The 11073-nt window shown below is 39.5% G+C and overlaps 2 protein-coding genes across 12 annotated transcripts in view; both read left to right on the top strand.

The window, feature by feature from the left end:
- The first annotated feature begins 263 nt into the window (after positions 1-263).
- LOC124059860 (protein sel-1 homolog 3) lies at positions 264-9614 on the top strand. Of its 2 annotated transcripts, XR_006843457.1 has the most exons (24): positions 264-527; positions 1295-1766; positions 1954-2080; positions 2162-2280; positions 2378-2493; positions 2571-2632; positions 2719-2851; positions 3090-3225; positions 3331-3462; positions 3897-4102; positions 4205-4384; positions 4951-5070; positions 5220-5360; positions 5500-5562; positions 5669-5842; positions 5939-6066; positions 6154-6237; positions 6315-6405; positions 6493-6580; positions 6671-6780; positions 6872-6999; positions 7096-7198; positions 7928-8108; positions 8344-9614. XR_006843457.1 is itself a non-coding variant. In XM_046390240.1 (23 exons), the coding sequence occupies exons 1-23, from the start codon at positions 444-446 to the stop codon at positions 8012-8014; spliced, it is 3084 nt and encodes a 1027-aa protein (XP_046246196.1). In that variant the 5' UTR covers positions 264-443; the 3' UTR covers positions 8015-8268. The 2 variants fall into 2 exon arrangements, 1 of the variants encoding a protein (XP_046246196.1); XM_046390240.1 differs by lacking the exon at positions 8344-9614 and having other exon boundaries at positions 7928-8268.
- Positions 9615-9765: 151 nt separating this feature from the next.
- robo2 (roundabout, axon guidance receptor, homolog 2 (Drosophila)) overlaps positions 9766-11073 on the top strand; it is a 294014-nt gene continuing 292706 nt past the window's right edge. For 5 of the 10 annotated variants that reach the window (XM_046389569.1, XM_046389567.1, XM_046389568.1 and 2 more), the window contains exon 1: positions 9793-9894. The gene's annotated coding sequence lies outside the window, so the exon portion shown is untranslated. Of the gene's footprint in view, positions 9895-10187; positions 10324-11073 lie in introns of those variants that run through there. The other 5 variants (XM_046389577.1, XM_046389576.1, XM_046389565.1 and 2 more) reach the window with 3 other exon arrangements.

The raw sequence follows: 11073 nt of genomic DNA, 5'->3' as shown, positions 1-11073 counted from the left end.
TACTGCATGAATGGGCTAAATTCCTACAGAAACACTCCAAAATTTTGTGGAAAGCCTTCACAGAAAGGTGGAAGCTGTTATAGCTGCAAAGCTGTCTGTGTATTTAGAATGTGATATCATTAAAGTCCCTGTTGGTGTAATGGCCAGGTGTTCCAATACTTTTGTCTATATAGTGTGTATACAAATTTCCCCTAACACACAAATTAAGCATAAAATAAATTTAATTGATGTAGAATCCCAACAGGTGAATTACATTAGTTTACCATTGCTTGGGTGTTAAGTGCTGACATGTAACAAAGCTCCACCTCAACTGGCCTGTGTATACAGTGATTGGGTGGGGCTTTGTGCTGTTAAATATTTACCTGTGTGTCAGTGCAAGGGAGGTGGAGCAGGATGAGGTCCGGATCTTGAGGCTTCTTGTTTCTTGCAGCTTAAAAGCCTTTATGGAGAAATCAATGAAGCCACAGTTTGAGCCGTGGATTTCCACACACAGCAGACACATCTGTGTGTTTTTTCTCAGTGTGCAGGTAGGAACAGGTTTCCATTCATGACCTTTGATACTCTGGTCCCCCATGCTTAAAACAGGGGAAGGTAAAGTACAGTTACTCAAGTACCATACTAAAGTACTTGAGTGTTTCAGATTTATGCAACTTTATACTTCTACTCCACTACATGCTGGAGGTAATTATTGTACTTTATACTCCAATACATCTGTCTGACCACTTTAGTTACTAAGTGCTTTTCAGATGAAATCTTTTTCTTAGCCCTCCTGTCCAGTGTAAACCATGGATCTCCAAAACTGTTTCTTTTGTATCGGTTGAAAAAATTGGTCTTCTTAAATAAATTATTTGGATTAGAAGGAAAATACATTGTCGAAAAGCTGAAAACAGGGCTGTTTTTCTGAACTCATGAAAAGTTGACTTTGATCTTACAGAATCTGATGCTCTAGATTAAACTACTCAACAGTTTATGAAGTAGTTAAAAGGAACTCAACCTTAGATATAATACAGCATTAATATTAATCTAAAATAACAGATACAGTAGTAAAGCTGACACTGGCAAGGGATATTTTACTGCAGAAGAGAATACTAATACTTTTTTAAAATACTGATTAAGTACATTTTGCTCATGAAGCTACTTCTTACAACTAGCTACTTACTACTAGCTACTTTTACTTAAGTTTATGAACACATATAGTGGAGTATTTTTAAACACAGGATGTGAATACTTCCTCCTCTGCTGGCTTTTAACTGCCGTCATTAACGACTATGTGCTTGTGGTCTGTCTCATACAGATAGTCTGCGGTTTAGACCAAGTGACGCTCCTGAATCCTCCAGAAGAGGCTCTGCCACACCATCTTTTGAAAATACTTTACTCATGTGATGAACCTGCCACAGTACAACTGGACTGTATTGTGTCTTTCGACAACGATACGACTCCCACAATACGGTTAAGACAATGGAGATGCGTCCCTGGTGACCCCAAAATTAAAACTCTGGAGATGAGGCTTCCGGATTGGTTGGTCTATCAACCTGATGGGATTGTTGAAGACTCCCAGGGTGTGCTGAGTTGTATTCTCCAGGCATCAGTCAAGTACAGTGGATTATATGGCAGCGAGAGGTCTGTCGCAGCTCGGGATGTGGCCAATTTGCAGCTTAAGCCTTTTTTTAATCGACCTGTGAAACAGCATCAACTGTGCATTGCCTGGAGCACACAGATGCTGCAGTTTCAACGGTTTTCAAAGCAACAGTGCCCTTGGGAGCAAGGTGAGGTTTGAGAGCTGAAGCTTTAAACAGTACATGTGGGAAAAAGTACCTAAAATCAAAAATTCAAGTGGACCTTTCCTAAATCCTAAAATTCTCCCACCAGAATATTAATGGAATAATCTTAAGAATAATTAAAAAATTTTCTAGACTCATAAACATGAACAAGAAATCTGCTTATGTCCTTCAGAAACACTGCATTTGCTGTCTTCGATATATGCTTCAACTGGAGAAAGCTTCGGTATCACAAAGACACTGGACCCTTATCACAGCGAATTCCTGGAGTTTTTGCGTGTCAAAGCCATCTCTTTCCCATGGTAAGAGCACAAAGTTACGTCATCCATAACTTAATGTTAATATCACTTAAGGCTGATTAACCTGCTTTGTGTTTTTGGCAGGTGTATGTTCACCATCTGGGTATTTGTGACCAGATACTGCCATGACATGTGTGGCGTGTTTCACCATATCGACTCCTATAATGACTACGTCACACCAACACTGTTGCTTACAAATTCAGGTATAATTCAAATTGTCCCCTTGGCTCTCAGATATTCTCTTTTTGTTGTACACAGAGCTATTATGTGGACTTACACAAATCTGCCTCATATGTACAGGCCAGTTACACATCCAGATGAAAGGCGAGTCTGAGGACTCTTCTGCATTTCTCTCTTCCTTCAAGGTGCCTTTGAGAGAGTGGTGTCAAATCAGTCTGATGCTGCAAGGTAGAACGGTGAGTGGTCTCTACCCGACAGAGTGTAAATAATGGTACCAATGAAACATAAAGTGGTCATTGTCACTGCATCTCAGGTGACCGTCTCCATGGTGTGCATGAGTAAGGAGCAGAGAACGGCTCATTCGACGGAACACGTGTAAGTCTGTTTTTGACACGACAAAGTGATTAAACTCCATCACCATCAGGAATAAAAATGCGCTTCAAGTGTTGTGCAACTTACAGGTTGAAGCATACTGCCGTGCTGGATGACACAGAGGGATATTTTGTGATTGGTGGGGGGAAATACATAAAAGGCGTGGAAGGTTATTATGGACCACTGGTTTACTACCGCAACAGAATATCACCTCACAGCACGGTAATGTCAGCTTCAGTTTGTCACACACATTTAGTGTCTGAAAGGAAAAAAAGTAAAGTAACAAGTAACTAAAGCTACCAGACCAAATATAGTAAAAAGTGCCTCTGAGATGTTGTGTAGTTGAAGTACAATACCTCAGATCTGTGCTTCAGTACAGTACTTCAGTCAGTGTACGTCACACCAAAGTTTATGTAAGCTGTTCATTACATTTGAGTGTGATGTTTTTTCTCCTTTCCAGTCTGACGTTGTTATTCCAGATGTTATTAGGGCTGTGAACCTGACCGGATGGCTGCAAACCTGTCAAGCATTTCGTCTTGAGATGACTGTGAAAATCAGTGGTTATTTCCTCAAGGCTAAAAAGGAGACAGGATCTGGTAGTATGCTTATATATCCACTAGATGGTGCTAAAATGACTGTTTCTGCAGAGCTAATGAAGGTACAATGAAACTGAAGTTTTTCTCTTTCCTCTTTTTTTTCAGAGACCTGTTTTGATGCTTTTTATGAGTGGATGGTAAAGGACAGACTGCCATCAAAGTGTGGCCCGTGGGAGGGGACTGTCCCTCACAGAAGACAAGCTGCAAGCCTGGCAAAGTTTCTGGCTTTCAAACACAGTAAGACAAAATAATTTTGTGTATAACTCTCATCGAATCTCCAGAGATGGCAAGTACAATGAAAGTTTACTCAATTACCTGAGAACCTTGTTAAGGTATTTTAAGTTTCTACCCTACTACATTTATCTGAGTGTCTTTGCATATGAAGCATCCTCTACACTGTAAGAGATGGTTTTCATAACAATACTAAGCCATTTGAAAGGCTAATTAACACATACTCAAATTTTAAATATAGGACTTTAACTTGCAAAGACAGTACGTTGCATTTTGTATGTTTTATTAAGTGAATATCATTAGTAGCATCTTTGGGATGCCACTAAAATTTAAAATAAGACTGGCGGGTTTGAACAAAGCCTGCACAGCACTGATATTCACTGATTATATCAACATATTCACCACAAAGCACTGACATCAGCTCACTTCCTGGTTTGCAGGAGACAGGAGAGTTGGCCTTCCAGTCGTGGGCAGAGCTCTGTACTCCTTATCACTTCATCAGCTGGCCAGAGCAGGCAGCACTGGAGTGATCAGCAGAATATTACCGCTGCTGCTCCAAGCCGGCTGCTTAGCTGACACCCGAGCCCTGCACGTGTCGTCTGTGCTCTATAGCTCTGGCCTTGGAGTCAAGAAAGATCCCAATAAGGTGTGTGCTGCTGGGTCTGCTATAGGAAGACCATGCCCATGGTGAACCCATGCCCTTGTGTAATTTATTTCCTCTTCTCTCATTTCCCTGTGTGTGACACAGGCTTTCCTCCTGGCCCTGCTGGCAGCCCAGAAGGATGATCACTTGGCACTTCTGCATCTCGGCCATCTGCACCACCAGGGTCTCCACGGCCTGCCCAAAGACCCAGACTTGGCCTACGCATATTATGCAAACATTGCAACACAGACCACTTTAGACCGTCATAAGCCCACACCACAGCAGGTAGTGTATGCATTTGTAACCGGAAGCTTTGGTGTGATAATCTCACTTATCTTTATTAAACCAAATATGCGGTACCCAAAGCTTATCTCCGGAATATGTGGGTTCCTTATCTGTCACAGTAACACTTTATTGCCTAATATGCATTGTTATTAATGGAATAAACATTCCTGTGAACAGCATGAAACTAAATGTCAAATAAGAGTATTTTTTACAATATATTCTGTCAGAACAAGTCATGTCAGGCATGTAGTGATTGTAATGCAGAGCCTGGGAGGAAACGCTGTCCTTATTATAACATATGAGCTGATATGTGATATGGTTTATATTTGCTCCTCTTGTTTTGGTCATAGTTTTCAGATTTACATCATCAATAACTTTGCCTTTGTCACTGCTTTCCATATGAAGAAAGATAACAATATGATAAATCTGGTAATATTACAGAGCTCAGAAGTGCATCGCATTTTTTATTTAAAGCACTGAGCTGCATTTCTGACTATTTGTGTATGTCTGCTTTAGTGAGACAGAGCACAAAAGTAATTATCTTCTCACTTTCCATTCTTTGTTAGACATTCGTTGAGGCTGTTTACCTAAACAATGATGAGGAGTTAAATCTCCAGACCAGTGAAGACCATCATATCTTCCAGTGGCTCAAACTGCAGGCACGCAGGGGAGCAGCTGAAGCCGAGGTACCCTGTCCTGTCATCTCAGCTTTCATGTTGTCACTAAATACCCAAGCACAGAAAGTCAGCTAAAATATATTTCAAGAGATGAGACCTCAAGTTTTAGGTTTGTGTTTGAAATCATATTGTGACAAAGGTTTTTAACTGTCTTGCAGCAAGCAATTGGCCGCATGCTGTTCTGGGGTCAGCAGGGAGTGTCTCCAAACATCCAGAAAGCTGTGAGACATTATGAAAGAGGAGCTGTCCACTGGGAGGACCCGGTGTCAATGTATGACTATGGCATAGTCCTACTGCAGGTCAGAGTCACGTCTGAAGTACAATGAGAAACATAATGAGAAACATGACAGTTGATATTTTAATCTACTGAAAGAGTCCTTTCTTTGGTGTTCTTATTTAATATTGTCTCCTATTATTTAATAATGTGTTTCTCTGTAGGGACATGGAGTTGAAAAGGACATTCCAAAAGCCATCACTTTCCTGAAGAGAGCAATGGACAAGGTCTTGTGTGGTTAAATTTCAATGACTTCTTTATTACTCTTATGCTATTTCTACTGTAACATTAGAACTACCCTTGCATCGCTTCACACAAAATTCTGCCTTGCAGGGTTTTGCTCCCGCGATCAACGCCCTGGCCTGGTACTATGAGAAGTTTGAGCTGGACTACAAGCAGGCAGTGCAGCTGTGGGAGCAGGCCGATCTACTCAAGAGTCCAGACGCAGCTTTGAATCTTGGTGTCATGTATTCACAGGGTCTGTATCCAGGGAAAGCTGCTGACCAGGTTAGCTCGAGCCTAAATACCATCTGTGATCATGTACTACAATGCTAACACACTAGTCTTGAGCGCTTAGAAGTAAATGATTTGCCCTTCTCACAGTTTATGGCCTATCAGTACTATCTGAAATCTGCAGAAAGAGGGCACATCAGGGGAGCAGTTCAGCTTGCTGACATCTGGACCACTGGGATACCAGGCCTCATCAATAGAAGCCCATCAGATGCTGTTTTGTGAGCTATTTGACTTATTATTAGTTCACTTCACATATATGACTGTTCTTAATGTCATGACTGAAATGTCTCTTTAACTGCCTCCAGGTGGGTAAAATGGGCAGCTGAGCACAACGGATACCTGGGCAGCATCTTGCGGAAAGCTTTGAATTCGTATCTCATGAGTGACAGGTGATCCTTTTCTCTGTTCACACTGATCCTGATCAGTTCATGTGATGATTGCAGTTAACGCTGTAGCTTTTCAACAGGTTCAGCTCACTGTTATATTACATGATGGCTGCCGAGTCCGGATACGCGGCTGCCCAATTCAATGTGGCATATCTATGTGAACAAAATAAGGTGAGTAATTGCTCTGTTAGCTGTAGTGTTGTGTTACTGTTACTGTTTTATTTATTATTTTCTTTACTTTACTCTCTATGTCCATAGTTGGCGTTTCTGGATCCTGATTTTGCATCAGACTGCATGTGGAGATATTACAACCTTACAATCCAAAGTCAAAATCCAGATCCATATGGTAAGTAACTGTCCTTTGGTACGTCAGTATTTGGAGTTTCATGAGCAAACATTAGCAAGTGAAACCTTTTTAATTCCATTATGTCTTCAGCCTTGATTAGGATGGGTGACCTGTTGTATGAGGGGCAGGGTCACAGACAGAAGGACTTGTTTTCTGCAGCGGAGATGTACACACTAGCAGCACTAAGGGACGATCCACAGGTCTGCTTCATTTAACCTCATTTTTAGGACTGTGTTTATTCATAATTGCACCTGTGTACATGTGTGTGTAAGCCATATTTTTCTTCCAAAGGGATGGTACAACCTTGGCCTCCTCACTGAAGAGGGCTTCAGGCTGCCGCTGTCAGTGCTGGCTGAACTTGGCCTGTCAGAGCTGTACTTGGCTGACAACAGCTTGCTTCTAAGTGCTTTGTACAAAAGGTGTGTTTGAATCACATGTGTACACAATACATTATGTGCCCAAGTGCAGAATACTGTTTTCAGTGAGGAAAATAATTCGATATTTTTTTGGGACAGATGCAGAGACTCGGGAGATGCACATTCATATTTGCCCTGCAGCCTTGCCCTCCTCAATGTTTATCTTCAGACTTTCCAAAAGGAATATAGTGCTGCTATTAAGGTTAGTACATCTGTAAGAAGTGAAAGTATTTTATAATTTCAGTCACATTACTGGGTGTGTGCACATGCATTGCATTATAAGTGACAATAAGTAAACCATATTGAAAATCTTCTAGATATATATGAAAGTAATTAAAAGCACTAATAACTCAAAGTACTAATAGACGTTGTACACATTGTAATTTTGTCTGTCTGCTTAACATTTGGTTAAAACATATGTGGTATGCAATAATTAATGTATCAGTTATATTATACATTTTCTATAATGTATGTTTGCAGCTTTTAATTCTTAACAATGGATCATTATTAGTTTTATCATTACACAACACTGGATTGTACATTGACTTGATGGTTTTAGTTTCTTATGTTACAAAAATAAAATGACATAATGAAATGATTAAATCATAAGTCATAAAATAAAACTACTTCCTGTTAGTGAGTGTGGAGGATGAATTGAGGAAACATAGGTCATGACCTGATTGTACAAAAGAAACGTCACATCTGTGAGATATAGCAGGATAGTACAATAGTACAATATACAATATACAATATATAGTACAATGTATCACCTGTGAAATGTGGTAGGGTAGAAGTATAAAGTGGCATTAAATAGAAATGCTGGAAGTACACCATGAGAACCTTAAAACTCTAATTAAGCACAGTACTTGTACCTGAAAGTGCATAGTGACCTTTCACTGTGATGTTACATCTTGGTCGTTATTTCCTGCAGTTCTCCACTGCTGTTGCCGTGGTTGTAGCTCCGATGATACTCGTAATCATCGGTGTGCTCAGGAGACCCGTTGTGTCCGCCCCTTAGAGCCAAGATGCTTATCGGGATTGTCAGAGCAATAAAGGAGGGACCGAACTGCAAAGTCAACCTGCACACCGGTAGCATGGCAACATTTTTCACTGTAAGGATAATTTGGTTGTTTAAATGTAGAAATGACTACTTTTTTTATTACATATCTTGAATGTTTTTGTTTTATAAATTTCTTATCGCTGGAAGAATTTATTAGCTTTTCATTAAAAGAATAACTTGATGATTTGACTCAATAAAGAGCCTGAATAAGTGCCATGAATGTTGCAGTCTGTTTCGTCATGCCGTTGGTCAAAGATGCTGTTCTTGAATGCTCTTTTGTCTCCCAGTGTGATGATTCCCTCAGCTGGTCATCTGGACTCAAGGCTTTCCTAATGTGACACATGCTCCGTACATTACCTTAAATTTGATGTTGCAAGATTATATAATTAAGTATCTGTTGATGGAACTCCTTTGTGTGAACAGATCTCCCATATTTTAAAAAGTCAGAATTTAGACTTCAAAATTTGGAGTTATAGTATAGACATAGTGACATCTTCATAGAGGAAATTTGATGGTCATTCATAAAACAGTGTTGACTCTTGCTATAGTACACTGCAGCACTGATTTAGCACAACACTGTTTATGTCATAAATGATTGAAATCACCACAAAGTTGTTGTTTAATTCATAAATATATTAGAGATAACTCTTCAATTTCTGGAGGCCAAATGTTTAATTCTTATAGCCATTGTGTATCGTTTGTATTAATGGATCTGTTTGTGTTTGTTACATTGTTACATTATGTTATGTATTATTTCCACACAACACACTGCTGCTCTTATCGAGTATTTGCTTGAGAATTTCTTGCAACTCGCATACCACCAGCCAAAATCAAGCAAGCAATTACAGACACTTGAGAGACTCCTGAGACCGAGTCCAGTCAACTCTCAACATCTCATTAACACCGGCAAACGAGTTTAATTGCTTTGCTTCTTTTTGTTGGAATAATTTAGGATTTGCTGAGGCTTATGATGGGGAGGATGGTGAGGATGGGATTTAAACAAGCTCTGACATGTGTACTTTTTTATCAGCTAAGAAAAAAAAAATACTGCTGTCATTGCTGGTGAACTTAATATTTTCAAGAAGGTTTCCTGCACAAATACAATTCCTGCCATGCTCTTGATTAAAAAATGTATAGGACAGATGTGTGCACCCTGTGGAATATATTCTTTCTCATTAATACACTTATGGAGGAATTCGTCCTGACCATGATTTCTTGTCTCCTGACAATCATTTGCCAGATACGTTTGGCCTGGCATCTTGTGAATGTTGTTATCCTTGAGCATGCCAAGGTCATGTCCACAGTATTTTACAGTATTTCTCAAAGATTACTTTTTTTTCCCCATTTTTCCCTCGTAACAGTTATCCTCAGTTTCCAGTATTTAAAGGCCCATTTATTTAAATCTGACTGGCATATTTTTGGGCCATAATAAATAAATTAATTAATTGTTGAACGTTTGCATGTTAGGTAATGGAATTTACTGAAACAGTAACTGAACAGGCTTAGTACAGTAATGCATCAATAAATGTAAAAAACAAAAACTATAATAAAACTTTATTAATAAGACTTTATTTTTTGTGTCTGTTCAAAATTTCTGATGAGATATTGGAGGATACCTTTTGTTGTAGCAAAGTCAACTCATGAATATTTAATGAAGTGAAAGCTTCTTCATCCAATCACAATCACTCATGACGTCTGTATTTATACAGACGTACTTGCGGCGTTCGGGTCAATTTACAGCCATTAGCGCGCTCTGTGAATGTAAAACGTAGCCTACTACAATCTGAAATTCAGTCAAACCCCAGTACATGTCTGCCTGCGGGAAGAAAAGTTGAAAAGTAGGTAAACATTTTGTAGTATACACGTCAAAAGCAACTGTAAACATTATCTTAGCTAAGGTAACTTTAGTTATTGCAACCGATACATGACCAGCAAAGTGAAATAATTACAGTGGAAACTCCTGAGCCAACAGTCTTAGCTGACATTAAGTTTGAAAAAATAGTCATAAACGGTGTCATTAATGCAGCTTTATGGATTTACTTTAGACTGAGATTCAGTATTTTTCGTGACAGGTGTGGAGAGCAAAAGCGCAGGTGCAGCTAATATTATTAATGACGTGACTGAGAAGTGCCTTAGACGTTTTAAGTCTTTTCATGCTCATCTATTTAATGTGTATTATGTGTAGTTTGGCGTGGATGTGTTCTGCTTTTTGTTTTCGTTTCTCGTCTTCGTCTATTAGGGCTTGGCCTTCGGATATGATTGCAGATGTGAGTACAGGTTGTTTTAGGAGATTCTGTGGTCGCTCCAGTTAAGACTTGTCTGTTTCAAACCCTGTGCTGAGCTGGGTCCATGTGGTTCTGGCCTTCAGGAATATAAACTACTGTCCAGTCTTGACTTTTTGGTGCTTTGAAGCTACATCACCTAAATAAATTACATGCATTTTTTTGGCTTTGTTCGTTTTTCCACATCTCCTGACTAGTTGTACAGCTTTTTTAAGGCAGGTGAAACCCCTGCTGGATTATACATCATGAAAAGTATGAATGGTATTGCATGGATAATGACTTACTCTTGGTTTCCAGCAGTGTCTTAGATTGGACTTGAAGAATTCAGTTTTCACAGACATCAGTCATACCTCAGCTGTTCTCACCCGCCTTTTTTTTGCAAACTTGAACTGAGCGGTCAATTACCCTTAAAAAGAATTACTTTATATGTCTTAAAGATATAAAATAGTGAGTGAATATTCAGGTGATGAGCATTTATGTTTATAGCCATCTGTACTCAATGCAGAAAGACAAACTATAAATACCTTAATATCTAATAACTGCCAGACTTGAATGAACTGTGGTTATTATTGGCATTGGTGGTATAATTAGAATTGGTGTTGGTGTTTTCTATTTTAAAGGAAGGATCAGTGAAGTCAGAGGTGATGCAGGCATATGACTAATGCACCTTTGGATAGCAGGGTGTGTGGTCAGCGGGGAGCGTGTCCTTCAGCTGCAGACCCTGCATCAGCTTGT

This window comes from Scatophagus argus, chromosome 5 (assembly GCF_020382885.2).
Source record: "Scatophagus argus isolate fScaArg1 chromosome 5, fScaArg1.pri, whole genome shotgun sequence".
Taxonomy (NCBI): Eukaryota; Metazoa; Chordata; class Actinopteri; family Scatophagidae; genus Scatophagus; species Scatophagus argus.
This window is presented reverse-complemented; position numbering and strand designations above follow the sequence as displayed.

What these genes read in the sequence shown, in the direction of transcription:
- LOC124059860 (XM_046390240.1), top strand. Translation starts at nt 444, where the DNA reads ATGGAGAAATCAATGAAGCCACAGTTTGAGCCGTGGATTTCCACACAC. An exon ending in GTTTCTGGCTTTCAAACACA is followed by an intron (nt 3,463 to 3,896) that starts GTAAGACAAAAT and finishes CCTGGTTTGCAG; the next exon opens with GAGACAGGAGAGTTGGCCTT. An exon ending in TCAAAATCCAGATCCATATG is followed by an intron (nt 6,581 to 6,670) that starts GTAAGTAACTGT and finishes TTATGTCTTCAG; the next exon opens with CCTTGATTAGGATGGGTGAC.